We start from the raw sequence: 27,848 nt of genomic DNA on the forward strand, positions 1-27,848 counted from the left end.
CATAAAAAAGATCCATTAAGCTTGAGTCAACCGCAGACCTTTTTTCAGACAACTAACTAATCTCATCCCATCGATTTAGAGGAGGGAAGTGCAAAAATGCTAACTCATTTCTCATTCCTACAACACTCATAACATAACACACATAACATCAGCTGGTTGGGGCGAATAAACAAAACGGTTGATTGTTTTAATTTAAGGGCTCATAAACATGTTTTGAAATAATTTATCATTATAACGTTTAGGCTGGGGAGGTCAAGTTATTATCATAAGTAGGTACTGTTTATTTGTCCGAGCAGAGGATCAGGAAATTTAGTAATTTAGTTAAACGGGTGCACTTTGTTTATTTTGTCCACACAGGTTTTTTTTCTGTGAAAATAATTTCTCCACAAAACATAACTTCTGTGTTTGGAAGAAGAAAAAAAATGTTTCCTGTGCTCAAAATATCCCTCCGTGCTCATGATTGAGGCACAAATCCAACAGCGTAGATGAGGGGCTGTAAAAACAGAAATGGAAAAAACACTGCTTAATAAAGGAAGAACCAAGTGAGGAAATCGAGGACTTATTTTGCATTCAGCACAGCTCACTGTGGTCAATAGTTGTACTCGGCTCGGGAATACTGTAGAACCACTGTGTTGTCACTGTTGACACATCTGTACACCTATCGTCAGCTCTCAATGTTAGATTGCACATGATTGTATTAAGGCAATAATTCTATATAAATGAGTGTTAACATATATCAACACAAACCAGATGCTGCAACGTCTTGATGAACGTTAGATTTGATCTTGTTTAATTCATAGGTTTGTGCCTTTAAACCATGTTGAGCCTTCAGTTCGCTCTTGTGTACTTAGGAACTCTTGAGTTCAGTGTTGCCAATTTTCTACTGGTGTTTCATCATTTGTGCAGCACAGTGCCATTGAATATAGCCTGTTGTACTTCACTGTCTCCATGTTAGCATGTGTTACAGACGTAACCCATACAGATACTTCTTTGTGCTATTCTATACCTCTCTGTGTGGGGCCTTTTCAATTGTTTGATATGCACTTTTAGAAAAATGCTTGTCTTTTCTGATCTGAAAACAGCATCCAAAGATGGAAACAATCCTATTTTCGCAGCAACATCAAGCTTGATTGGACTTTGCTCTCACATTTGTAAACACTTCTAGATGACATTTTTGCAGGCATGATTTGTCATTGAAATAAAAGACCGGCATGTAAGCTGTATTCTGAAGAGTATCTTTATAGCATAGTGTTGAGCATCTCCTGCCTTCAAAGCCTCTAAACAGTAATATTCAATTCAATAAACAAATTCTTGCTGAAATGCATTTATTTGAAAAGTATGAGAGAAACTACATATCTATTTTGGTTTTGTCTGACTTTGTGGAGTCAGCTATAACACAATAAATAAAGACAAAGTCATTGTTACACAAAAAAAATATCTTCCTACAGCACAAAAAAGTCACAGTTTACAAAAGTTGTCCTCGCCTGCAGAGGTCGAACTAAGGCCCGCGATGAGAGGCACATACGTTTGGAGACATCCACTCTCTGAATAAGATTTTAATACTTTCATTAAGCTACTGCGGATTACATTTGTCGTGCAAATTACACTTGTGATAACAGCAGATAACAACCGAAATTAAATAAAACCAAAAGTTGAATTTCAAGGCAGTGACCAGCATCCACTCATCCGGCTCACCGCTTACAGTAAAATATAAATTGTCTTCTTTCATCAACAACTGTCACTTTGTGATTAAATGTCCTCTCCTACTCGTTTCCTCTGTGTGTACAGAAGTTCTTCAGTCTGTCAAAACGCTCTTATCAGGATACATCTTCAACAATATTTGTCCATAATAAGGCCTCCGGTTCCAGGCTCCACATGCTCAAGTCGAGTCCGTGGATGAGTGATGCACCAGCCTCATCTAAACTTCAGGTAAGATGGTATTGAGTAGTTGAAGAGCAGGAAGTCCATGCGATAGAGGTTGTACAGCTTCTTCTGGTAGAAGGGGCTGATGTTGTGGAAGAACTGCGCCGCCATGTCTCCTGTAGTCCTGGTGCTCTTGGATGAGGTGGGGAAGCTGACCTGGTCCTCCACCCCGGCTAGCTGCAGCACGTAGCGGGAGTCCTGCTCCAGCGTCTCGTATTTACCCACCACGTCGTAGTGGATGAGGCAGGGGTGGCACAGCGAGTGCACCCGCTCCCAGTGCTCGTTGAAGGGCTCTTCTCGCTGGGTCGCCGGGTCCACGAGGTAATAGACAAACTCCTCGAAGGAGACGTCGTTTCCTCTCTCCAGAGCTTCTGGCTGCGGGTCCGTCCTGTGCCGCCGTACTATCTTTGTGCCGTATCGTTTATGAAACGCAGTGTTGTAGCTCCTTGTGAACTTGTTGCGGTACGCGGACACCAGCCGCTCGAAGGGCTCGCGTACGAAGACAAACTTCAGGTAAGAGCGCAGGCGCTGGTTAATCTGCGAGGTGGAGTACTCCGACAGAGTGCGGAGGTTTCCTGGCACGTGGGCCTCATTGGCAGGGATCGCCAGGGGATCTCGGAGGGACCCGGCGACGCCCGTCAGAACCATGAGCACCCGCTTCCAGTTGGTGCAGGCCACTTTGGGCACATAGCAGTACAGCAAGCCGTGCTGGTCATCCACGATGACGTGCTTCAGGTCCTCGGGGATGAGGACTCTGCGTTTGCGGGTGTAGGAGCGGCAGGCATCTTCTAACACCTCCCGTCGGCCCTGATGGATCGTCTGCACTGCCGACTCAACCTACAGGAAAAAGGAAAAAAAAAAAAAAGAATTAAACAGGAACAACTATTCACCAGTAATGTAATGGTTCAGCAGCAGTAGATCTCAGGCTGGAATACTGGGAGTTGTAGTCTCGCAAGGACACAACCTCGATGTACTGTCGGTTAGCCATCCCGTTTATCAGTCTGGACCTGGAAGCCCCACAGGATCTTAGCTTGTATATCTCAATGTATAAAACTGTATACGCTTTCAACTCTCTTCCCCCCTCTCCCAGCTGTTCTCCCGATGTTTGAATTCCCCTGATTCAACTCACACATGATCACATTTTAAAATCCAGTGGGAACCCAGCATAAACAGACCTTGATCAAAAATAAGTGGAATTGAAGCATTGTCACAAGAGAAAAGCTAAAGTCATTAAAATCAGCCTTTGGAGGCCACGTGGAGAGAAAACAACCAGAATGTATTACATAGAAGTAAGGCAAGTGGAGCATGCCTTGCATCTTGCCAAGACCTTCAGAGTTATCTGAGAAATCATATTGAAATATATACGTCCCCTGTGGAAATCTTAATTATGGTCCATCCCCTGTTGACTCAATAAAATCCTGGGTCAGCCAGTTCAGCTTGGCCTCCTCGTGGCACAAACGCCTTATTTACTTCTTTCATTTACTCTGCCAGGCTCACCACTGCAGCGGTCGGAGCCCTGAGTCTCTCGCTTTGACTCAGTGCCCGACGCTATGTGTGGCTCTGTGTGTACTGGCAGACACGGGATCATCAAGGATACACCGGACTGGCCAAAGACCAGAGAGCCAACACTGACACTCTTTCCGCCTCGGTCTGTGCTCCCTTCATGTGAGCAATATGCATGATTCAGTACAGTTTTCTGAGGATATAAACATAGCCACCAGGATGCACCTCAAGACAAACACGGCATTCAAAACCAGTCTTCTTGAAGAATGTTAAGTACAAACACACAGTTAAAAATGTAGCAAAAAAACTGCACGTAAACCATGATTCACTAGATACCCCAATCCATACAGTATGTCCTGCTTTACACCCAACCAAAGGCATTATAATCTAGGCAAGATCCTTTGAATGCTATACAAAAAAAAAGCCTGTTAAAATTGGACTACGGTGGATTCAACACATGAAGTCAAAGGTTTTTCAGCACAAAGGTGGAACTTTTCACTGGTTTAGTTTCAGATATGATGGAATTTGCACATATATGACTCCAGTCACCTTGTTGAGTGGAGTGATTTGGTTTTCAAGTTGTTTTTCTCTCGCTACAGCAATATTTAATCATTATTATATTTTTTAATTAGTATTTTTAGTATTCTTACAGTATATTATCAAAGTATTAATTTATTTGGATATTCGGCCACATTAGCGCAGGATGTTAAAGAAGCCAATCACTATCCAAATGTCTTCATTAATCAAAAACATTGATAACTGGCCAAAAGATTAAAACAATAATACAAACAACTCCAATGGTCCAAAGAAGAATTCATGTTAAATGTTATTCACTTAATCAGCTGCTGCACATCACAAAAACATGCAGGAGAAAAGGAACACAAAAACATTCATGAATTTGCACACGTAAATCCACAAATTGATCTGGCTTGAATCCAATTCGCTGCCCGTTTCCATACCGACAGCTCAGCAGCCTCCTCCTGCTGGGAGAGCGTTTAAGTGGAAAGGAACCAAGAATATAACACAAGCAATTAAAAGTAAACGATGTCTGCTGGAGCTGGTTTGTTTTCTGGCATGTCGACCATCGTCCTCCTCCTCCTCCTCCTTCTCCTCACCACAGGGAGATTTAACTGGGAACAGCTGTGACAGAGTCCTACTGCACTGCACAAGTCTATGACTTTATAGAGATGAAGTCAGTATTCAGAGCCTGGCCCAGGGGCGTCTATCAGGGAACATCTTCGAATCCATACTGGGAGTGGTAGTAAAAGTCATGGTCTAAAATCTATACTTTTCTCATAACTCTCCCTTCCTGTATCTTCAATGGTCACCTTGGGCTGTACAAGAAGAGCAATTACAGCAATAAAACGTTGCCTCCTTTGAACATTCCTGCCCCAGCCTCTCCAATCAATCTGCCTAAGCCTGATCATTTAGTCATCTGTTAACACATGTTAATAGACTCCAAACCAAATTCCATTTTCTTTTGTGATGAACAATCCTATCAACTCCTTATTGGACATTACACATTAACAGTCAGATGTTTCACTGAGCACTTAATTAATATTAAACCTCACTGCAATTTTTCGCAGTGAGGTTTAAAATGTACGCTGTAGGTTTTGCTGCAATGTTCAATACTGAGCTCACTTGGTAATCAATTTGTTCTGTGCCAACAGTATATATATAGCTCATATTGTTGCTTATATTCAGTATCTAAACATGAAAAAATCCCTCCTCAATAAATGTCACTGGTGTAATTTAACAAAGATGGCTGACCTTTTTATCCCTGCCAGATGCAAACACATGAAAAGTGACCTGACATGGAAAATATCACCAGGATCAAGTTATCACCAGGATCAGGGATGATTTGTGTATGAGCACGTAGCTACGTACACGTGAGGAGGAGATACCTCACTTACCGTTCAACTGAGATGGGTTCATAAGTGCTGCAAGTTCAAAACGTCAACATGTAATTTGATTGGATTTAAGATGCTGATGGCTGAAAGTTACTGCTACTCAGTTTCAACAGAGGGAGAACATCTCCTTCACACACTCACCTGGACAGACAATTTAAAGTGGCTCAATTTAAAAAAAACGAAGAATAGAAGATTTTGCAGGTGGAAAAAGGCGAGACGCACCACAACACCATGTTGTAACCTGAACTGATTTTTTTAATACTACTACATTATTACAATTGAATACATATTTTAGGGGTTTATCATTACTTAATCAATGTATTTATTAAACTTCAATGTTTATTTTCTATATTGTGTGATCTTGTTCTTTGATTGTTTTGGTTCTGATGGCATATTTTCTCATTTGTTGACGTTTATTTACTATTCCGTATGACTTCATGTATAAAGAGTTTTGAAAAGTTGTATATCCCAAAAATAAAATTGTTTTTCTTCTAATTGTAAAAACTTTATCGGACCAATAAATTGCTGTTGTAAACAGAAATGCTCACCATGAGGTCATTATGAATTCATCATATGCATTGGTGTTGGTGGAAAATGATTTTGCATATACACTGTCATTCTGTGAAGAGTGGTACGAGTGTACAGCCATGCTAGCAGCTCTGTGCGGCTGTGAGCACCCAGGGCTCACTTTAGCACGCTCAAATGTTCACATGTTAAGTAGGTAAATGTTTACCATCTTTGTTTCACATGATAGCGTGGTACCATTTGGTAATTAGCACTGAACACCAAGTACAGCTGTGGTTTAAAGAAATGTCACCAAATGACCTGATGGTGGCGCTAGATGAAGCCTGTTTGTGGTTAGACTGACCTGGTCGCCATCATAAAGTGTCTGTAGAGGACTCCTCCTCGACTTCTGCCCACTGCTTCGGTCACCGACCGGTTCCGAGCCTGAGGAAAGACAGCACACCCGTCATGAAATCTGATTAAAAGAGCTTACAAAGCAATATGTGTTACATTAACGCAGCAATCAGATTTACCATAATAAAATGGTAGTGCATTATGAAACAATAGCACTGTATATTCAACTTGTCATCCACATACAGGTAAAAGAATAGAAATCGGACAAAAATAAAATAAATAAAAAACACAAATATGCACAAATGGACTCTTTTGACCATCACACAAATATTGTTGACATTTTTTAATGACAGACTTTATTTTAACAAGACATCTTACAGTGATACTTTACCAGACGTCTATCTTTCTTACTGACACCCCGCACAGTAGGTATCAAAGATGGCTTTCTACAGCCACCTTTGCACCTATGCCATGCTCATATTAATAATAAACTCGACAGGGTCACATGTGACGGAGTGGCATATGAAGGGACAACACTTTTTGTTAAACCACCTCCTAAGTCAAGAGGCGGCAAACACAGATATTGTGTGACGTACCATTTTAAAACACTGGAAACATACGGGATCAAACTGCAGGAACACAGAGAACAAAATATGGAAAGAATAACTTGAATTGTTTTGGTTTGTTATTGCCTCCAGTGCTCTTGCAATAGTAGATACACACAAAAAATGTTTTGACAGACAAGAAAAATCTGATTTCAAAAAGTTACTTTGGTCAGAATCTGTGGGGGAAGCAGAAAGAGAAGCCACAGGACGTTATGGGTATGTTGGGAAGCATTGCTGGATGAGCTTTCATCATAGCATCAGATTACACAGCTTCACATTAGCGGCATTACACCATTTCAATACCTGGACCGAGGTACATGGTTTGACACAATGTGGCACTGCAGCTTTCTCATTGAATGCAGTGGAATCTTCAGTCCGAATTAAACCATTTGTCCACCTTAAATATAGTTTGAAACAATAGGGACATGGCCTCTGCAAAAGGCTGGCATCTGCCAACGGTTTAAAATGCTCAAATGATATGAAGGAAATTATCAAATTTGGCTTCATACTAAAGGAAGAAATTTAAATATAAACTTATTTGCTTTCTTACCAAATGAAAAGATAGACATTCAGAAATTCATATCTGTGCACTAAATATGAAGGTACAGCAAAGAGATTGTTAGCTTAGTTTAACAGTTATCAAAACTTAAAAAAAATGCCCATCAGTATCTATAAAGCTCACTAGTTATCGTCACAAATGAGACACAAGAGTGGTATTATTTGTCTCAAAGGGAAAGTGAATAAGTGCATTTCCCCAAAATGCAGAACTTTAATTCCAACAAAAGCCTTTTTAAGGAATATTGAAGTGCCTTCTCTGTGTGCAAATGTACCTCCTCTGCTATCTGGAGTTGTGCTGGCTTTTATTTAGGTTAAGGGTCATTCCATGTGAAAACAGCCAAAATCGGGGTACCATGTAATGACACCTCTCAGATTTTGCTGAAAAGCGGTGAAAATGTGCCTTATGTTACCAAACGAGGGAATCTGAAGTTTCAGGTCAATGTCTCAAACGGTTTGCCCGTGGCATCCATTTGAATTTCAAGTGCCACACCCCTTTTTGACACATTGGAATTTCGCATTTCATTTGTTGGCATTTTTGGAGGCCCATAACTTCTGTTCTCATAGTGATAGAAGGCTGAAAATTGCTCTGTTAGTTCATTGTAATGTGTACTACACAATTCTGCAGAATCAACATTCCTTACTGTTTGGGTGAGAGGTGGGTCACCAAAGGGGGTCCAAATGGGGGTCACCAAAGGGGGTCCAAAAACCCTCCCGGGCAGAGGTGACTCTTTTGGAACCCCATATTTGGACCCCCAAATGACCACGTGGGCACTTATCCTAATGGGATCTATACCAGATAAAGATACATACTTGTTCTTTCTTTTAATGAAATAAAACCTTTGACTATGAAGCTCCATCATATTAATTTTATTCGTCAAAATGCACCATTTTGGACTTTTTTTTTCCAGAAGTCTGGAATGTAGATCAGGGAGAATTTAGTGATGATAAAGCATGAAAATAGTGGAAATAACTTAGTATTATGCTCAGTGATGGCAAACAATTTAATATTTAGACTGCTGGCCATTAATTTCCTGAAAATCACGAATTAACCCCTTATCCCGATGAAAGAGACCTGCCTGTGACAGCACAAGCATGTCTGCAGGCCACTGATGCAAACCATATTCTGACACCAATGGAGATGTTTCAATGGGCAAAAGAAAACATTAAGAACGTTATATTCTTCTTTGTTAGTGCAGAAAATATTAAAAAACACGAGGAACGTGGACGTTACGCCTCGGCCAAAACGATCAGTGGAACACGATCGCATCATTGCTTTAAACCAATTTCCAATAATAAGATATGGATGAAAAGAATATAACAGGATAAAATATCCACAGATGTCGATGCAGGACAACAATCAGATTCAGAACACTTGGATACAGAACACCCGGAGGCAGAACACTCGCAGTCAGATCCGCCACAAAACTATATTTTCCAGCCAGGAAAATACATTGCCTGTATCTATGATGATGACTGGTTCATTGGAAACATTGTTGAACGTTCAGATGAACATGGTGCATTTTTGTGAAATTCATCTATGGATAACTATTATCCAAGAAATTGTGGAAGCAGTAACATAATTTTATCATGGTCCTTTTGATCATGTTTGTATTGGCGAGCACTGCGTCCATAGATGAATTTCACAAAAACGTCGCCATGTTCTTCTGAATGTTCAACAATGTTTCCAATGAACCAGTCATCATCATAGATACAGGCAATGTGTTTTCCTGGCTGGAAAATGTAGTTTTTAGGCTGATCTGACTGCGAGTGTCCTGCCTCCGGGTGTTCTGTATCCAAGTGTTCTGAATCTGATTGTTGTCCTGCATTGACATCTGTGAATATTTTATCCTGTTATATTCTTTTCATCCATATCTTATTATTGGAAATTGGTATAAAGCAATGATGCGATCATGTTCCACTGAACGTTTTGGCCGAGGTGTAACGTCCACGTTCCTCGTGTTTTTTAATATCTTCTGCACTAACAAAGAAGAATGTAATGTTCTTAATGTTTTCTTTTGCCCATTTAAACATCTCCATTGGTGTCAGAATATGGTTTGCATCAATGGCCTGCAGACATGCTTGTGCTGCAAGTCACTTGTCACAGGCGGGTCTCTTTCATTGGGGATAAGGCAACAAGCCCTCCAACTCATACGACCAAATAGGTCGTGTGTCACGTCCTCAAATATACGCCCTCTGGGAGCGTATTGCGGAGATTCTTCCGCAACGATAGTAGTGGTTAAGGTTAGGGTTAGGTCGACGTGTGGAGGGGGTCTCTGCCGATGATTGACGAGGGGCAATCGTCCGCGCGCGCGGGGGGGGGGTGGGGGCTAGGTTTAGGTCGACGTGTGGGGGGGGTCTCTGCCTATGATTGACGGGGGGCGATCGTCCGCGCACGTGCGGGGGGGGGGGGGGGGTAGGGGGGGGGAGGTAGGTTTAGGTCGACGTGTGGGGGGGGTCTCTGCCTATGATTGACGGGGGGCGATCGTCCGCGCACGTGCGGGGGGGGGGGGGGGGTAGGGGGGGGGGAGGTAGGTTTAGGTCAACGTGTGGGGGGGGTCTCTGCCGATGATTGACGGGGGGCGATCGTCTGAGACACCGGAGTGTCGATATTTACTTGACCGCTAGAGGGCGCGCTATTTTGAAACGTAACATTTGGTCGTAATTCGGTGCTTGACACACGACCTATGTGGTCGTTTTCTCGAGGAGGACAGTCTGGGATAAGGGGTTCATTTGTGATTTTCAGGAAATTAATGGCCAGCAGTCTAAATATTTAATTGTTTGCCAATACTAAGTTATTTCCACTATTTTCATGCTTTATCATCACTAAATTCTCCCTGATGTACATTCCAGACTTCTGGAAAAAAAGTCCAAAATGGTGCATTTTGACGAATGAAATTCATATGATGGAGCTTTATAAAGGTTTTATTTCATTAAAAGAAAGAACAAATATGTATCTTTATCTGGTATAAATCCCATTAGGATCATCAAGTGCCCACATGGTCATTTGGGGGTCCAAATATGGGGTTCCAAAAGAGTCACCTCTATAAAACCAATAAAAAAAACCCCACCAGTGGTACCACACCCTTCAAATTCATTTTGGCAAGAGCAAAGGTCCAAATATGGGGTTCCAAAAGAGTCACCTCTGCCCGGGAGGGTTTTTGGACCCCCATAAAATATAAAAAATAACAGCACCCAAAAAGTGAAAAATAATGTTGGTCGTCAAAAACAAATTGGACTTTGGTGACCCACCTCTCACCCAAACAGTAAGGAATGATTCTGCCTGCAGAATTGTGTAGTACACATTACAATGAACTAACAGAGCAATTTTCAGCCTCCTATCACTATTAGAACAGAAGTTATGGGCCTCCAAAAATGCCAACAAATGAAATGCGAAATTCCAATGTGTCAACAAGGGGTGTGGCAATTGAAATTCAAATGGACGCCACGGGCAAACAGTTTGAGATATTGACCTGAAACTTCAAATTCCCTCGTTTGGTAACATAAGGCATATTTTCACCGCTAAATCACCGAAAAATCTGAGAGGTGTCATTACATGGGTGGCTGAGTTGGCACGGAATGACCCTAATGATTTCAACCCAGATGGGGATGTGTTTAGAAGGATTTTTTATTTTTTATTTATTTATTTTTATTTCGAACATGTGAAAAAGAAAAGGAAAAACAACAACAACAACAACAACAACAACAACAAACAAGAATAATAACAAAATCAGAGTAACATTTTTTTTTTGTTTTGTTGTTTTTACCAGTAATAAAACACAAAATATTTAAACATTTTACATGTCCGAAAAGGAGTAGTAAGAAGAATAACTTATTTAATACTATCCCTTCTCTATTTTCAAACTTTATCACATTGAAATCCTTTTTAATCTATTTCATAATATATAGTTAAGACATTTGCCTAGACACTTTTCCTTCTTTTTTTGTTTTTTTTCTTTTTGTTTTAGTACATCTTTATAATCAGTGATTATGGCTTCCTTCTTCCTCTCTGTACTTTATGAAAATTCCTTCTTTATACATCTTTTTAAACTGAATCAGACTTGTACATTGCCTCAGCTCCACACTCATACTGTTCCACAGTCTTACCCCCCAGATTGAAATACAGAAACTTTTCATTGTGGTACGCACAATAACAGTTTTCAAATCTGTTTTCCCCCTCAGATTATAACCCCCTTCTCTATTGAAGAATAGTCTTTGTAAATTAGGTAATAAATTATTTTTTGCTTTGAACATTATTTGTGCCGTTTTTAATTCTACAATATCAATGAATTTGATTATTTTTGACTTTAAAAAAAAAGAATTTGTGTGGTCTCGATATTCAGCTTCGTGAACTATTCTTATAGCTCTTTTATGAAGTATAGTTAGTGATTGCAATGTAGATTTATGTGTTTCCCCAGACTTCTGCGCAGTAAATGAAATATGGCAAAACCAGGGAACAGTATAGAATTGTAGTGACTTGTGGTCCAGAATATGCTTAGCTTTGCTCAATATTGAAATGCTTCTTGACAGTTTGGATTGCACATGTTTTATGTGAGATTTCCAATTGATCTTGTCATCTATTATCACACCAAGAAATTTAATTTCATGCACTCTTTCAATGTCCACTCCGCCTATCATTATCTTTACTTGAGAATGTATATTAAAATTGCAAAAGACTATGAATTTAGTTTTGGACAAATTTAGTGACAATTTATTTTTGTCAAACCAGCCTTTTATCTTATCCATTTCAAGGGTTATCACCTCTAATAGTCTCTGCAGATGAGTCCCAGAACAAAAAATACTTGTGTCATCTGCAAATAATACCAGCTTGAGCACCTTTGAAACTTTACAAATGTCATTAATGTACATTATAAACAATTGTGGACCCAGTACTGACCCCTGTGGCACACCACATGTAATATCCAAACATGACGAGGAATATCCACACAACTGCACAAATTGTTTCCTGTTACTGAGATAACATTTTAACCAAGTTAAAACTAACCCCCTGATGCCGTACCGTTCCAGTTTATTGTAAAGTATTTCATGGTTGATTGTGTCAAATGCTTTTTTTAGGTCAATAAATATCCCAACTGTGTACTGTTTGTGATCTATAGAGTTTGTAATTTCTTCAATTGATTCCATTAATGCAAGTGCTGTTGAACGGTTTGGCCTGAATCCGTACTTGACTGTCTGTAAGTAATTGATGTTTGTCTATGGGTCATTCCGTGTCATTTCATCAAATTTCTGAAAATCTTCCCACCTGACCATCTCAGAATGTCCTGAAAAAATTCAAGTACAAAGACACACTTGTTAATAGGACTAATCCAAAATATTAGGTCTCTACTGTCAATAGTTTTCTCATGAAACATCATTGAATGAAGGGTAGTTTAGACGGTTTTTGGCATCATGCTCTGAAAAGCCATTTTTAAACAGCAATATCTGGAAAACTATCTCACCTGTGGCCTTCAAATTTTTTACAGAGTATATCTGTTACTAATAGCCTCCAGACATGGAATATCAGGGATGTAGCTCAATGATAACCTAGTATGGTAGGTACTTAAAAAGGGGCTTGTTGAAATAAAGTAGTACATTTGAAGAGTGGCTGAGCTCCCATTTTTGTAGATAAAAGACTTCTATCATTTCTGCCTCTATCTCTGGTGTTAGCTTAAACATTCTACAAAATATGGTCTCTCTTAGATTATTAGTTTCACAGATATTAAGGCTCAAAAATGGAAGTAAACACATCTTTGCCCAACTTCAGAGTCATATTCCAAAAAACTGACAACAACTATCAGGTCCAAACTTACTTTTTTTGAAAGATCATATTCTTTTTAAAATCATATAAAAAAATCGGGAGGGTGTTTTGCCTCATTTTGTCGCAGTGATTTTTTAAAATCCTGATATTGGTGGGGTTTTTGTGTCCATTTTTGGTACTGCATGTCTTAATATCCTACAAGTAAACATCACAGCAGGGCAATTCAAATGTGTTTTTTACCATTTACCAAAGACTTACATGTGACTAAATGCTACTGATAAATTTAGCCCTACGAAAACATTAAAATGTAGCACAGTTGTAGTTACAGAGGCAATACGTCCTTGAATGTGAGTTAAACATGGTGAAAGCAGCTTTTAATGTCTTAAACCATGAACAAACACAGCATAATATTGAAGACTGTACATTTTGTCATACTTTAAGTATATAAATTACACAACCAAATCAAATAATAATCTTAATTTGAGCATAAAGATTTTACATTACAGTAGAAAAGTCTCCAAAGTTTGATATTGAATAACAGTTTGTCTCTATGCTCACTATGAGACAATATGTGAGTTATGATCAGAAATGGTGGATAGGAAGTATCAGAGATGTTTCAGATGAAGATGAAGATGTACTGGTTCAGTTCATGCACCCACATGACCCTACCAAGAGTTTCTACTGGCCAAGAAGAGAAGACATGTGCAATGTCCCACTGCAGCATAGAATTGCAAGATTTGACGTTCCCTCTACAGAAACTGGGCGCATGTATGCCATCAAAAAAGATGAGCACAACAGAGCAGAGATGTACATTAGACAATTTGTGACTGACAAATTAATGAATGTGACGAAGGAATTGGATCTAAAAGATGAAAAATGTGTGATCCCTCATAGTGAGCATAGAGACAAACTGTTATTCAATATCAAACTTTGGCGACTTTTGTACTGTAATGTAAAATCTCATGCTCAAATTAAGATTATTATTTGATTTGGTTGTGTAATTTATATACTTACAGTATGACAAAATGTACAGTCTTCAATATTATGCTATGTTTGTTCATGGTTTAAGACATTAAAAGCTGCTTTCAGCATGTTTAACTCACATTCAAGGACTTATTGCCTCTACAACTGTGCTACATTTGAATGTTTTCGTAGGGCTAAATTTATCAGTAGCATTTAGTCACATGTAAGTCTTTGGTAAATGGTAAAAAACACATTTGAATTGCCCTCCTGTGATGTTTACTGCTAGGCTATTAGGACATGCAATACCAAAACCAGCCACAAAAACCCCACCAATATCAGGATTTTAAAAAAATCACTGCGACAAAATGAGGCAAAACACCCTCCTGATTTTTTAATATGATTTTAACAAGAATATGATCTTTCAAATAAAGTAAGTTTGGACCAGATACGTGTTGTCAGTTTTTTGGAATATGACTCTGAAGTTGGGCAAAGATGTGTTAACTTCCATTTTTGAGCCTTAATATCTGTGAAACTAATAATCTAAGAGAGACCATATTTTGTAGAATGTTTAAGCTAACACCAGAGATAGAGGCAGAAATGATAGAAGTCTTTTGTCTGTAAAAATGGGAGCTAGGCCACTCTTCAAATGTACTACTTTATTTCAACAAGCCTCATTTTAAGTACCTACCATACTAGGTTATCATTGAGCTACACCCCTGATATTCCATGTCTGGAGGATATTAGTAACAGATATACACTGTATAAATTTTGAAGGCCACAGGTGAGATAGTTTTCCAGATAATGTCGTTTAAAAATGGCTTTTCAGAGTATGATGCCAAAAACCGTCTAAACTACCCTTCATTCAATGACGTTTCATGAGAAAACTGTTGACAGTAGAGACCTAATATTTTGGATTAGTCCTATTAACAAGTGTGTCTTTGTACTCAAATTTTTTCAGGACATTCTGAGATGGTCAGGTGGGAGGCATTTGATGAAATGACACGGAATGACCCCTATGAATTTGGCTAACCTGTAATTTAATAGTTTTTCTAGAATTTTTGAGAATTGTGGCAGTAGAGAAACAGGTCTATAATTTGTGAAGTTGTGTTTATCCCATTTTGTACAAGGGAATGACTTTTGCTGTTTTCATTTTGCTAGGAAATTTACCTGTTTGAAATGATAAATTACAGATATAAGCAAGTGGTTCTGAAATTCCCTCTATGACCTTTTGAACAACAGTCATATCAATTCCGTCACAATCTGTAGATCTTTTGGTTTTACAATTTTTAACAATATCAATAATTTCTTTCTTTTCCACAGCTGTGAGAAACATGGAGGCAGGATTTCGATCAATTAACAGATCATTCCCTTCTGCAGAAGGCACAGAATCAGGGATTTTTCCCGCAAGTTCAGGCCCAACATTTACAAAAAAATTATTGAAGCTGTTTACCACCTCATTCATGTTGTAATTCTCCTTTTCATTGTAAATAAAATACTTAGGATAACTCACTTGCTTTGGACCATTTTTTATGACCTTGTTTAGTATGCCCCACATTCCTTTCATATTATTTTTGTTCTTCTCCAATACTTTATGATAGTATTCTTTCTTGCTTTCTCTTAATATTTTAGTTAATTTATTTCTATATATTTTGTATTTATTTTCTGCATCTTTTGTTCTCTGTTTTATGAAGACCTTGTAGAGTGTATTTTTCTTTTTACAGGCATTTTGTAAGTTTTACCTTTTGAGATCCAAGGACAATCTGCATATTTAATTTTCCTATTGAACTGATAGATAGGGCAATGTTTGTCATATATTGACTTAAATATTGTTAAGAATGTATTATACGCTTTATCAGTGTCAGTTTCTTTGAAAACTGAATCCCAGTCATGCACCAATAGGTCGTTTTTTAGTGCATTCATCATCCGTCCTCATTCGTTTATATTCTATATTTTTGTCTGGCTTATTGTCCTTGTAGTTGCTATCATAAACTGTAAAAACAGGAAGGTGGTCACTGATATCACTGATTAATAGTCCGCTTATTGTGTTGTTTCCAATGTCATTAGTGAAAATGTTATCGATTAACGTGGCACAGTCAGATGTTATTCTGCTGGGTCTAGTGATTTTTGGATAAAGACTCATGCTATACATTGTATTGATGAACTCATTTGACATTTTGTGATTGGTAGGGTTTATGAGGATGATGTTGAAATCCCCACAGATGAAATGTACTTGACTCCTCCTTGAAAATGTGTTTTCCATCCAGTTAGTGAATACCTCAATACTTGACCCAGGTGCTCTATATATACAGCTGATGATTACATTTTTCTTTTTTTCCTTGTAAATTTCTACTGATATGCATTCAAGCACATTATCAACAACACCTGACATATCATCCACCACCTTAAAATTCAATGTTTTGTCAACATATATGATGGCATTGTTATGAAGCACTCTCATGTATGACTATAATGTCCTGATTGTGGGAAAAATGTTTTTTTTTTAACTGATGTTGACTAATGTGGATGGAGTTAAAGTACGGTTGGAGATTTTAATTTTGATGTGGTATCATAAATAAACTTAATCTTAACATTACATGTCATACTGATAAACAAGAACATTTTAAAATGGCACTTCGTATCAAAAAGTCTGGATCCAAACCACATTAGGAGGTTTGAGATACGATTCCAGTTGGATTTCTACAGATGTGTCTCAGTCATCACTCTTGTGATCTGATCACTTGCAAATAACCGTGCAGACAGTCTGATTTGACAAACATCAGATTTGCCTGCAGGCTGATCAACTTTTTCCAGTCTCCGTTATATTTGAGCATTTAGGCGTAAGCACAAATTCTTCCACTGACAGATGGAATTTCTTAAAATGGCAGTCCGATTCGCTTATTATTAATCAAAAGATGGGAGGCTGCTTCCTGTCTTTCATCAACTTCTTTCAGTTGTTGAAGAATTATGACAATTCCAACTTGTGACCAAGATGTAAGAAACTGCAGTTATGAATCATTTCACACATACTTGACTTTTGACTCTAGTCATAAAGTTTTCCTGTTGGTCTGAAAAAGCTAGACAATTTATGGACTAAAATGTCTCTGGTTCCCCCTTCTGCTTTTTGATTATTAATGAAAGGAGGTTGTATGCGGCAAACCAATCATGGCTCAACGTGAATCTTGGACATATTTGGTTCTGCATTAAATCCTGTGCTCGGAGTAAAATTCATAAAAAGTAAACATGCACAAGCTTCAGCATGAATTGCCTATTTAGAAACAACAAGATAGAGTAATTATCTGCAAACCGAGCCCTGAATCTATGAGACGAGGAGCCAGAAATTGGTTTCAACTCATGTCACTGATCTTAACCGTCAACCGGCAGTGTCATCGTTCAAATTAATTACAAAGTCCTCTTAACTTCAGAACGTTTTAAATGCTTTCACAGTCTTATCAAATAATCCAAATCCTCTCTACACTTTGTGGTCGTTGACCTGCAGAGTTGCTTACACAGCAGTAACATTTGTCATCTGCATAGAGGTTCATTTAAAAGTACATGGAATGTCAAGAGAATTATGCATTGGCACACAATATTCAGTGAGTGTGTGTGTGTGTGTGTGTGTGTGTGTGTGTGTGTGTGTGTGTGTGTGTGTGTGTGTGTGTGTGTGTGTGTGTGTGTGTGTGTGTGTGTGTGTGTGTGTGTGCGCGCGTGCCTCTTTCCACACTGCAGTGTGATTGGGCCAGTCATGTGTGCCAAGCAGCTTATGAGCTGTAAACCCACTAACACACTCATGCACAACTATGGAGCAATAAATGAGTATATGAGGGAGACAAAGTCGATCTTATAAGTGACATTTCATAAGGAGGTGTCAGAGCTAATGGACAGAAGCAACAGAATACGGATCACATATACTGTAGGCAAATCAAAGTGACTGCCAACTGCTTTCTATCCATCACAGTGGAGGACTTGAGGTTATGTAATAGGAAACTCCAACAGCAAAATTAATGTGGACATCTTTGTTCCCAGAAGTGTAGTGATTATTTTAACAAGGTTACTGGGTGTTGCTGGCTTCTGTTAGCTGTTCATAAAGTTAGCTTCCTAAAGCATACCCTGCTTTATCATTTGACTCTAAATGTGATCATAATTACTAAATGGAGATCATGCTGTATTGAAGAAGACCTGAAACTGAATCGACCTGAAAATAAATTAATGTTAACAGTGTTTACTGAGGTAATATATCAAGCTAGAAGTAGGGTCATTTTCTCACAGACTTTGATTTTTTCGCCCCCTGATGGCCAGTGGAGAGAATGTAAGTTTATGGCACTTCAGCATTGGCTTCACATTGCAGAACCGGATGTTGCTGCCTGCTTCTAAGCCAGGCTAATGCAGCCAGTCACAATAGCTCAGGCTTCTCTCTTCTCTGGGCTTCTTCTTGTACATTTCAAATAAAAAGTGAAAGAATACGTAAAATACTGTAAACCTCTCCATCTTGCAGTCAATAAGCAAATGGCAGCTTAGCTCGGTCACTAACGGCACAGTTTTTATTCAAAAATACCTATTTGTGCCATTGACATCACTGCTTTATTGAGTACATTTACATTTACATTTAGGTCATTTAGCAGACGCTTTTGTCCAAAGCGACTTACAATAAGTACATTTGTCAAAAGAAGGAAACAAGGAAACCACAACGAATCATTGCCGATAAAGTAAGAGCTAAAAATAGAACAAGTGTTAGGGTAGGAGGCTCAAACACATTTCCCTATTTCTAATATTTGAGGCTTGGTGGCAACTGAGATATACACGAGTTCAGCTTTGGTCAGGGACAGATACTCCAAAATTCTCTGTCCTTTACCATTCATTGTAATCGTCTCAGCTTTCATGCTTCAAAAGTGCATGTGAGTCACGAAACAAAGCACCAACGAGCTTGAGCATGACAAGACATTGCTTGCATTACTGTGGAAGCACGCCGAGTTCGGTCATTCTCACTTCCCTGGCCAACTGAGAATTCTCGACGGCATTCAGTGTGGAAGGCTTTCGCCGAGTCGCTGCCGATGAGCCTCAACGTCACCAACACCTCAAACGTACCACACACCTTCGAGCACAGCACTACTGGCTTCCACCGGGGGCAGCTGCCGAAGCTGATCATGATCACTCCAGACAACACTTGTGATTCCACCAGACTCAAAGCAGCGTGTTTACGGCTCTGCCCTGCTAAAAATACACATCTGGAGAGGCCATTAGGATTCCTCCTATGGGACCTTGACTGTCTGTATCAAATTTCATGACAACCCATCTGATATCTGTCAGGATAAACAGTGTGTAGCTAACCACACAGCAGCCCAAAGGCTTCAGTAAGACAACAGTATTCTCTACAGTCTTATTGAGCAATATCAAGGCCAGGCAGACAGCCATCAGACTCTAGAGATCAACGGAAGCACTACAGACACGGAGTGTCACCAACAGGAATCTATTCTTGTAAAATTTCAGGTGTAACCATAGCATCCCTACGAGGCACAGTTCCTACTTCACGCATTTTTATATTGTCCGCACAAGCAAATCCACCCAATCAAATCCACTCCTCGCTGTGTTTCAATCCATTGTAGCGGCAATTTCACCATTTGAAATGCTGGTCCGTCCAGACCTTCATCATTCGCAGTGTTAATGAGATTGCCAAATGATGTCATGACTGCTGCCAAAGGAAGGTGTTGTTCTCTAACTTGAGCACCAAAGTGAGCGGAGCGTTCTGCTACAGTACACTGTTTTATTGACCTGTTTGCTAAACACACTGCCGCTTCTTTATGGAAACTACCAGTGATTCAGCGAGTGCATTTCTAAACACGACCGCTCCCAAAGTCATCTTTTCTAGCCCTCTTAAATGGAACACCGGTCAGCAGAGGTAATGTCTAGAAATTATTTTGGAACTGACAAACACCTGGCAGACGGTGAGTGTTTCAGCAACAAGCTCAGATGGCACATTGACTGTGCTGAAAGAGCGCATTGTGTGTCATCGTTCCCCTGCTAATGTGGCATTACTCAGGAAGCGAGGAAATTTATAATCCACATTTTGTCATGCAGTATTTAACAAAAGCCCGGTGAAAATGCTAGAGAATAAAGAGATTCAATTGTTAAAAGCTGAACAGCTGGATATCAGGCCAAGCAGAGAACAGGACAAAAAGGCGGGGCCTATATTTTTGATGCTTGAAGATGAAAGGAAGTGTCTTCAAAAGTGAAAAAAAAAAATGCTATGGGCTCAAGCCATGTGCTATTCTAACCAAACACTGTCTCAGCTGTTAGCTCAAATCCCCCCACTGAGGAGATTCACCAACCCCAGCTCAGGCCTATTCAAAGGAAGGAGCAGGCCTGTTGGTTTAACCCTGTCTAGACCCAAAACTCAAGCATTCCTCCTGGTTCACACAGAACCGAGGGCTTCGGAAATGCAGAATATAGAAAGGCTGATGTGTGTTCCTCCTGTCCAGGCCATAAACGGAGCTCTGTGTTTAGGTTCCACTGGGGAAACTGGGGCCCCCTCTGCCCCCCCTCCTTGGCCCCTCCTGCCAAAGAGCAGCTTTACTGAGAAACGCACTGTACAAGGGGAAGCCTGATCCTTTTCCGCCCCAAATGTGTGCGCAAAGGGTGTTAGTGCAGAGGCATGTGGGTGGTGTCGTGTCTGTTTATTGACTCCAAGATGAATGCATGCAGATGTGAGATATGCCTGATCCTGTTCAGAAACAAAAGAAATGTTAGCCGGCTAATTTCAGTCACCAGTCGCACGTTCCAGCACACCTGCATTAAAAGGCGCAAGTGCAAAAATCTCTCTGCACACTAACACGGTCCTGATAAAAAAAAATTGACATGAGATAAGCATATGTCATAAGCTGTCCTCTGCTCTGTCTGGATCCTTTCCACTGTTTAAATAATTAACTGGAGATTTGATTGCCTTCCAAAATCTGTTTTGCAATCTGTCAGGTGCCTGTCATGCCATGAAAACATTCGTGTTCACTGAAACACAGAATTTTACATCTAAATAAAAACAAGACCCATTTCCCACTACACAAAACAAACCCCACTAACACCTGGCTTTTGCCATCAGTGGGAAAAGTTACGGTTGGTATTCATTCTCAGGACAAATGACTCTTTAGTACTCGGGTATTTATCGACTCCAGCTCTGATTGGCGGAGATGGGAACATGACACCAGGATGAACACACTTAGATTTTCCCAACATCTGGTGCGATGAGATGCGACATGCATTTTAAGTGGATTATAAATAAAATCAACAGGGTTTTGTACAATTATTATAATTCAATAAGGTACAAAACCTACGATCAATTTGCTCTCCTCAAAGCCACCAGACTCCAGTGGAACAACAGGAATTTTACCTCGCTGTCGTAAAAAACAAAATATAACTCATTCAAACCACCTTTGACAGCCATGCTAGCAGCTCTGTGAGGAAGTACTCAGGTTTTTTGAGCTAAATGCTAATTTCAGAAATGCTAAAATGCTAACAATGACGATGATGAAATGCTGACGTTTACCATTGTGACCCTCTCCGTTTATGCTGCAGTCATGCACTGTCAGCAGCAGAATGGGAAGAACAGGCATTAACCCACCATGGTTGCCCTCTCTGCTAGCCTCGTAGTCACTCCATTTAAACTGCTTCAATTGTCATATATACAAGTGTACAGCTCATTTTTAATTGAATAGTGTATTAGTACTGAATTTTCATCAAGTAGCAGATATCTCCAACTTGGAATTACAACAGGGAGGATGACGTCAACTGTGGTTAGAGAAGCCACAGCAGCTGTTGTGGCAAACTGTGTAGAGTACAGCTGAGGCTGATGGGAATGTCATTCATTTTGGGTCATAAAACTAAACCATAAAGTACTGACCCAATTGAATTTGTGATGTTAAACACTGTTAACATGAATATGGTCTCAATCTCCAGTTTCAAGTCTTCTCCAATACAGCATGATGTTCATTTAGTAATTATGATTACATTTAGAGTCAAATAGATGATAGAGCGGAGTATGCATTAGGGAGGGGTTACTTTGTGATTGACAGCACTTGACACCACTGCAGCCTTGCTACTGCTGCTAGCACGCTACCAATGCAATTAGCTACTAAGATTGCTGCATCATCACTGAGCTGTTGAATTATGGAAGCAAATTATGTGCTAATAAATCAGGCCGATATTTGACTGGATGATGGAATACTTTATTAGTGCTCCGAATAGTCAAGAAGTCCTTAGGATTCATCCTCTGGGGACCTTGATTCTCTGTATCAACTTTCATGGCAATCCGTGGTATATTGGTAAGGCTAAGGAGTGGGATGAAATGGGTTTTTATTGCACATCAGGATTAAAAAGACTCACAATAATGGAATATGGTGAATTTCCATTTTCCAATTGAGATAATCGGAAATATCACTCAGAAAAAAATATCCCAAAATAAAACAAAATTCTTCTCCAAACAAAACTTGTTTTCTGAACAAAACTTATTTTCTCTCTATTCCCTGCCATTCAACTTTTTTAAATATACATTTTATATATCCTGCTGGCATTTATTAAAGCCACCTTTACATGTATTGCCTGAACTACAATGCATCCCTCAACATCAGTGGAATGTAGGGATATTAAGTACCCCCCCCCCCCCCCCCCCACACACACACACACACACACACACTTTATGGAATACAAAAGTTCAAACATAGCTGTAAAACATACCTACATCGCAGTTAAGTGGCTAACCCCTCAGCAGCCCAACTGTGGTTTTAGTAAAACAACAGTATTCTGTACAGTGTTGGTCTCATTGTGCAAATATCAACAGTGGAGGGACAAACCTGCAAATCAAATCACTTGAAGCTTTTATTCCTGAAAGGAAATGGTCTCCGGGTAAAGAGAAACTCCAGGGTACTTGCTGAATCATCAGCTCCTGCAGCTCAATGTGCTGAATTTGCAACTGATTGGAGGAGAACAGGTTGGAACAGCATCGCAACGCTGACCCGTTATAAGAAAGCCCCCCGATGGCTCAGGATCTGACTGAACTGATTTCAGCTGGCAAATGCAGAGATAGGAAGATTAGGTTACTCCGTTCCTTTGTGGACGTTTTGTTCTGTTTTTAATTTGACAACATCACATCCTCAAGTCTGCATGAGACTTTAGGGAGGAAGACATGCCGTGTTCGGATTACGTCTGAAGCAACCCTGGAGCTAGTTTGGTTAGTGTTGCTGCAGGTGCACTACTGAACCTGGACTGCTAAATAATTATTTTTTAAGACTTGTTTAGTGCCTCAAGTCAAGCCCAGACAAGGAAGGTATGAGGTGGGGGTACCTCTCCGGTACCAGAGCCCCAAAGACCAAACCATGGCCTCGGGTGCTGCTTGTAATTAGAAGAAGAACCAGCTGCCTGATAACCATCAACTCACATCTGCATCTGTAAATGTTACTGGCGACATATAAATCAGTGTTCCTGGGTTTTATTCAAAAGGGGGCTGTACAGGAGAAGATCCTGACAATGCAATAAAACATACCACATTCCAGACCATGTTGCCCCTGAAGGCCTTCCTCCTCCTCAGCCCTTGTTTTAGTCCACTTTACAGGGAAACCACAGCTGCCCTTGTTGTGAAGACGCCACACGTTGGCAAAATCTCATCTCTTCTGGAACAGAGCCAAAACATTTGCCAGACAAAGTATCTCTGGAATAAGTTGGTAATAAATAATAAGATGATGAGTCAAGATAATGAATGAAATATCTTGATCTGTATTGGAAACAAGTGAAAATATGTCAAGATTTTGAATCTTGAATGGGTAGAAATCAGATGTCGTGTCTGGTTAAACGGTCAGTTTTCTGCAGCGTGGGAGGCGAGGCATCGCATGTTCTGCAAAAGTAATATTTAAATCCTCAGTGTCTATGACAGTGCAACACACACACACACACACACACACACACACACACACACACACACACACACACACACACACACACACACACACACACACACACACACACACACTGCACAGTAAACCCACTCTGCATCTATGTCATTATCCCAAAGATTAGATGTGCAAAAAAGAGCACATTTAAAAAAACGTGACTATTTGACACTATGTAACTCGGACTTGGCGGTGCATTCCTTTGTTATGGGGCTGCTCTCTTGTTTAGCTTTATATAGTCTTTGGACAAAAAATATGACCTTTAGCCCAGATGTAGATTGGAGGTGGAGGTGTTCTAAATGCAAATGGGAAAGACTGGCTGCATATCCGAAACCAATTTAAACGGATTTAAAAAGCAGACAGGCAGCTTTAATGACTGAAACATGAGACGCCTTCCATGTTCATTCAGGCTGCTCAACACCGAAATCCCAGAGGCAACCTCTTAGATGCAAAGTAATCAAATTCAGATGTTTCACCTTTCACTTAAAGAGCGCTGATATGCCTGCTTTTATCCATGCACACAAGTCCCTGTGATGGCCACCTCACATATACTATGTGTCTCCAAAAAAAAAGGGTTACGCAGAAATGATCCCTAGACATCTCCAGAATGGAAATAAGCACATGAACGGGCAGCATATCAGGATGTGAAGTAAACTAAACAGCTTCAGTATTTAAAGAGACTACCAGATGGTTATTTCCTCTTCCACCTCTATCGATTCAAGTATTAACAATCTCATCCATCACCGTGTTTTTTTTACCTTCTCAGGGGAGAAATTTTGGTGTGAGACAGCATTGATTTGTGGCCCTTGGTGGATCTACTTTTCACTACTTGTGCGTAAATGCAACCCAGTATCTACCGTGACACACTCCTGTTACATAGATGTGCAACAGAACGGTCATACATGTCAGAACCCCTGACATAAACACATCTGACGACAGAAAAAGAGCTTGTACGTGGTGTTTCCTCTAGTGTTCGTGGTGAAACATGCTGGAACAACGATGCAGCTGACCTTTCCATTCAGTTCATTACTGCTTGATTGAAGTCTCTGTGAGCTTGTGCTACAAGTCTACTCCTCTTTAACAGGGTCCTGCAGATCCTTCAAATGTCTTTTAGATCAGATTTTCATAATTCATGGTGATCATTTTTATTAAGGTATTTTACATTATGAGATATATCTCCCGGCACAACTCACTAGCTGTTGATTTAAAGAGACTAAAGACACTTGCCATACTAACATCAGTTTGCCGCGGGCGCCTACGTTTTCCCGAGCAGACGCACTCGCTGGGACGCATTTAGAATGAAATATCGACTTCTGACCTGCAGATTGCAGCAGACGTCTACTCACTCTACTTTTAGCTCTGTCTTGGTCTCCAGTCACTCCTGAGGGAATGATCCGGCATTTCAGCAACTAAGCTGCGGTCAAAAACGACACCATGCCAGTGGTGAGAAGGAACCCCGCAGTAAAGCTGCATCCTGTCAGCGACTATAGGTGACCAAGATTTCGCCGTTGCTTATTCGGCGAGGACATGCAAATGAATGCACCGCCGCATGCTGGTGGGAATGTGCCGGTCAAACACTGTATAATATTTTGCTGCCTTCAAATGAAACTCTATCGTGAGAACACTGCTGCGTGGCAACGGCAACATGGACGCCTAAACCTAGACTAGTCTTAGCAGGAGAAGCACATGTGAATGACGTAAACGATGGACATCAGTGAGTCAGCATGAACATCAGGGCCGGACTGTAATGCAGCCATTGTGATGCCTTTAATTACACCGGTGATTTTCCTGCTGTCACATGTAGAAATGACTGTAGTGAAAAAGGGCTTTTCTTATTGGTTACAATGAAATATTGAGAACACCCAAGAGTTTAACTCGAAGGATGTTAAATTGGGATCCAAAAGGCTGAATGGTTCTCCATCAACATCAAAGAGACAGTGATGCGTTAAAGGACTATTTTACGTGTATTGGTGGAATATTTCTGGGTCAAACAGCGGGACATCACATAGGGAGGAGTTTGATTTGATCGTTGAAAAGATGTTGGATTTTAATCTAAATTGTTAAATAGCTGCACGATATGCCACAGGTAAGTGATCTAAAAGGCTTAAACAGGTATTCTTTCACTTTAAGCTGGGCTTTAAAGCAGAGGAGGACATTACAGGGAGGCACATCCAACCAGATACTGTAAATGAACACAAAAAAAAACTCCTGGAATGTGTCAAACATGATGGACCGAAGAACGCTGTACAAGGGATCCAAGGTTTGTTTGTTTTATTTAACCTTGAAGGCTTTCGACAGCCTCAAAAAACGTACGTTTAGCAAATCCTTTTACGGAGCACGCTCGCATGGAATCTGTCTCCACATGAGGCCGGTCTTTCAGAGACTCCTAATAACTCCAAACAGCCTTTGCCCCCATGTCTCACATCACACATATCCAGCACTGACTGACCTCTCTCTTAAAAACCCAAGCGCTCCTCACAGTATGGGCTATATAAGCTTTTTTGGCCCACGTTAGAGCTCGGCATGTCTGAATGAGGCCATTGTATGTGGCTGAGAGAGGGACCTGGAAGAGGTGGAAACACATCTCAGTGAGCGAGGGCCAACTAGCCCCGCTCCCAGCCAGCTGCGACCTCTCCCAGCCTTCCTCCACGTAGCAGAGGAAACCCTCACTGATCAGCTCGCTAATTCAATTGTTCCCCCCCACCATGATCCGCGGGTCTGGGGGAGATGTGGACACAGGGCGGGAGGGCGGGAGGTGGAAGGACGATGTGGAAATTTCTTGCCACGATTATGTCACAATAATATCCAGATAATCACCAAAATGTGCTTAAAACCAATATTTCTTATTGCAACACAGATAATCATTGTTTTTAGTGACCATCATTTTTAGAGACAAAACACATTAAATCATTTTAAATAAGATGATCATAAATCATGAGGTCTTATACATAAATGAATAAATACATTTTTAAAAATGTATTTTGGTATCCTGTACTATCTACTATTATATAATGGAAATTCACCACAATCAACTGGTATCATGATACGCAATAAAATCCTATATCGTCCCACCAAGACTTAATAAGACACAGGGATCTCTCCATTATGATGGGAATGTCTTAAAATACAGGAGTTCTCTGACTTTCTCTCTTGGAGCATGAGATGACTTTGCCTTAAGAGTGCTGACAGGACAAGACATGAATGGGCTTCATTATTAAATCATGTGGACATGACATGAGTGAACCTAATAACTACAGAATGGGGCCAGCTGCACAGTTTAAATGACTCAGATCAGACCAGACTCTTGTCAGACAAATCTGACATTTCTAATGTCCAAATAGTAGACAGTAATTTGTTGGAGACTACTGAGGTAACATTAGTATCGTTTTGTTTTAGGAGAATAAACAAATAAGAAAACTTCCAGATGTACCCACCAGGCTTCAGGCTGCTGTTAAAGTACAGGATGACCATAATGAAACATCCCAGACACAAGGCAAAACCCATCCGAGTGACTTTGGGTTTCCTCATCCTGAGTCTTTGGAAAGGAGCGAGAAGCCGAGCTGAATCCCTCCAGGGTTCATGCGAAACACAAGCCTTGCTGTTGTAGATTTTAGGGCTCCGGACGGCTCGTGTCTACTTGATGACCGATACGAGGATCGATCCGGCTCGCTGACCCTTGCTGCTCCTTATCTTCCTGTACATCCTCGGACGTCCAGGCTGGAAGCCGCGGTGCTGGAAAAGGTGAGGGCGGAGGGAAGCGAGCCTCGCCGCACACTTCGCCGGTCCAGTTAGCGCAACGTTACTGCGAGACTGGACCAGGCTGCATATCCCTGCCGGTGTAGTCCGA

General features: G+C 40.3%; 1 protein-coding gene across 1 annotated transcript; it reads right to left on the reverse strand.

The window, feature by feature from the left end:
- Positions 1 to 178: 178 nt before the first annotated feature.
- On the reverse strand, positions 179 to 27,848 carry LOC311020756 (carbohydrate sulfotransferase 11-like). Its single transcript, XM_084020960.1, has 3 exons — positions 27,436 to 27,848; positions 6,205 to 6,284; positions 179 to 2,760 (listed from the first exon to the last, which is right to left on the reverse strand). Exons 1-3 carry the CDS (start codon positions 27,527 to 27,529, stop codon positions 1,915 to 1,917), a joined length of 1,020 nt encoding a protein of 339 aa, XP_083877086.1. The 5' UTR covers positions 27,530 to 27,848; the 3' UTR covers positions 179 to 1,914.

Source organism: Eutrigla gurnardus (genome assembly GCF_963514095.1).
Source record: "Eutrigla gurnardus genome assembly, chromosome: 2".
NCBI classification, from domain to species: domain Eukaryota; kingdom Metazoa; phylum Chordata; class Actinopteri; order Perciformes; family Triglidae; genus Eutrigla; species Eutrigla gurnardus.

Coding starts and splice junctions, on each gene's coding strand:
- LOC311020756 (XM_084020960.1), bottom strand. CDS start 27,529: ATGAGGAAACCCAAAGTCACTCGGATGGGTTTTGCCTTGTGTCTGGGA. Junction 6,285..27,435: donor TAACAGCAGCCTGAAGCCTG/GTGGGTACATCT, acceptor GTCTTTCCTCAG/GCTCGGAACCGGTCGGTGAC. Junction 2,761..6,204: donor CACTTTATGATGGCGACCAG/GTCAGTCTAACC, acceptor TTTTTCCTGTAG/GTTGAGTCGGCAGTGCAGAC.